Genomic DNA, 2500 nt, shown 5'->3' with positions numbered 1-2500 from the left:
CCAGTCTCATTATTCATCATTGTGTCGGTGGTTTGTGCAACACAGCAGAGGAAGTAACAGTGTGTGTGTGTGTGTGTGTGTGTGTGTGTGTGTGTGTGTGTGTGTGTGTGTGTGTGTGTGTGTGTGTGTGTGTGTGTGTGTGTGTGTGTGTGAGTGTGAGTGTGAGTGTGAGTGTGAGTGTGAGTGTGAGTGTGAGTGTGAGTGTGAGTGTGTGTGTGAGATGTATTCTGAGCTGAGTGATAATGAGACAGACTGCCTCTGAAAAAACAGATTCACCTATGTACTTATTTTCTCAAACAGTCAGAGGTGTTAAAGGAGAACATATCTGACGTATTCTCTAAACTAAAGTTAAGGCTCATGCACACCTTCAGGCTCTTGTAGACATGTCCAGGGGCGAGGGGAGGGTGAAGTCATCAGATGGTTGCAGACAGACCGGGCGAGGCCAGTCGGTCTGTGAGCATTTCTTCAGTTAAAGGGAACATCGAGCATCAGGACCGTCCACAGACTAGAGCAGGCCTCAGCTGCTGCCCTTCATATGCAGCCAGTGTATCAGGCTGATGGAACAGCTCAGGGTAACCCAGTGTTTAGGCTGCCCCAAAATACAGAGATTAAAACAGCCCCGTTCAACCATATGATGGGACACAAGAAACAGGAAGAGCAGAGCAGAGCAGAACAGAACAGAACAGAACAGAGCAGCAGAACAGAACAGAGCAGAGCAGCAGAACAGAGCAGAACAGAACAGAGCAGAACAGAACAGAGCAGAACAGCAGAAAAGAGCAGCATTACAGAACAGAGCAGAACAGAACAGAACAGAGCAGAGCAGCAGAACAGAGCAGAACAGAGCAGAGCAGAACAGAGCAGAACAGAACAGCAGAAAAGAGCAGCAGTACAGAACAGAGCAGCAGAACAGAGCAGAACAGAACAGAGCAGAACAGAACAGCAGAAAAGAGCAGCAGTACAGAACAGAGCAGAGGAGCAGAACAGAACAGAGCAGCAGAACAGAACAGAGCAGAGGAGCAGAACAGAACAGAGCAGCAGAACAGAACAGAGCAGCAGAACAGAGCAGCAGAACAGAACAGAGCAGAGGAGCAGAACAGAACAGAACAGAGCAGCAGAACAGAACAGAGCAGCAGAACAGAACAGAACAGAGCAGCAGAACAGAACAGAGCAGAGCAGCAGAACAGAACAGAACAGCAGAACAGAACAGAGCAGAGCAGCAGAACAGAGCAGCAGAACAGAACAGAGCAGCAGAACAGAGGAGCAGAACAGAACAGAGCAGCAGAACAGAACAGAGCAGAGCAGCAGAACAGAACAGAACAGCAGAACAGAACAGAGCAGCAGAACAGAACAGAGCAGCAGAACAGAGCAGCAGAACAGAGGAGCAGAACAGAACAGAGCAGCAGAACAGAGCAGCAGAACAGAACAGAGCAGCAGAACAGAGGAGCAGAACAGAACAGAGCAGCAGAACAGAACAGAACAGAGCAGCAGAACAGAGCAGCAGAACAGAACAGAGCAGCAGAACAGAGCAGAGCAGCAGAACAGAACAGAACAGAGCAGCAGAACAGAACAGAGCAGCAGAACAGAACAGAGCAGCAGAACAGAACAGAACAGAGCAGCAGAACAGAACAGAGCAGCAGAACAGAACAGAACAGAGCAGAGCAGCAGAACAGAACAGAACAGAGCAGCAGAACAGAACAGAACAGAGCAGAGCAGCAGAACAGAACAGAACAGAGCAGCAGAACAGAACAGAACAGAGCAGCAGAGCGTCACGCTGAAACACAACAAACACTCTGAAGAGCGTCCGCTCAGCCTCAGTACCTGCAGAGGGACGTCCTCACCAGTGGAACAGGCACATTCACAGCTGGGAAACAATGGAGATCCAAAAGGCTTCACGTCTCCCCAATAAGTCCTGTGGGGGGGGGAATTTGAAGATGGTCAAAGTATTGATGTTCCTGATGTCCGGTGGGAGGGAGTTCCAGAGGCGGGGGGCGGAGCGGCTGAAGGCTCTGGACCCCATGGTGGTCATACGGGCAGGAGGGATGGTGAGGTTGATGGAGGATGATGATCTGAGAGTCCGGCTGGGTGTGTTTATGTGGAGGAGTTCAGTCAGGTACGGAGGGGCGAGGTTATGGAGGGCTTTGAAGGTTAGGAGGAGGATTTTATATGAAATGCGGTATGTGACCTGGAGCCAGTGAAGCTGTTGGAGAACAGGGGTGATGTGACTGATAGAAGGGGTCCTGGTGATGATCTGGGCTGCAGCATTCTGAACCAGTTGCAGTTTATGGAGGGACTTGAGGGGGAGACCAGAGAGAAGTGAGTTGCAATAATCCAGACGGGAGGTGACCAGAGAGTGGACCAGGATGGCGGTGCTGGCGGGGGGGTGGGGGAAGGACGGAGGCGATTAATGTTGCGTGGGTGGAAGTATGCTGACCGGGTGACATTATTGATGTGTGTTTGAAAACCCATTCACACACATCACACCGAAGAAAGCTTCAGAGGC

At 50.7% G+C, this 2500-nt stretch overlaps 1 protein-coding gene across 1 annotated transcript in view; it reads left to right on the top strand.

The window, feature by feature from the left end:
- Nucleotides 1-1931: 1931 nt before the first annotated feature.
- The window catches only part of adamts3 (ADAM metallopeptidase with thrombospondin type 1 motif, 3), a 116980-nt gene continuing 116411 nt past the window's right edge, over nucleotides 1932-2500 (top strand). The window contains exon 1 of the mRNA XM_070833297.1: nucleotides 1932-2082. Coding sequence (XP_070689398.1) covers nucleotides 1932-2082 — 151 coding nt within the window. The remainder of the gene's footprint in view (nucleotides 2083-2500) is intronic.

Source organism: Pempheris klunzingeri, chromosome 7 (assembly GCF_042242105.1).
Source record: "Pempheris klunzingeri isolate RE-2024b chromosome 7, fPemKlu1.hap1, whole genome shotgun sequence".
Lineage (NCBI taxonomy): Eukaryota > Metazoa > Chordata > Actinopteri > Acropomatiformes > Pempheridae > Pempheris > Pempheris klunzingeri.
Note: the sequence above shows the minus strand (reverse complement) of the source record. Positions and strands in the feature narration are given on the sequence as shown.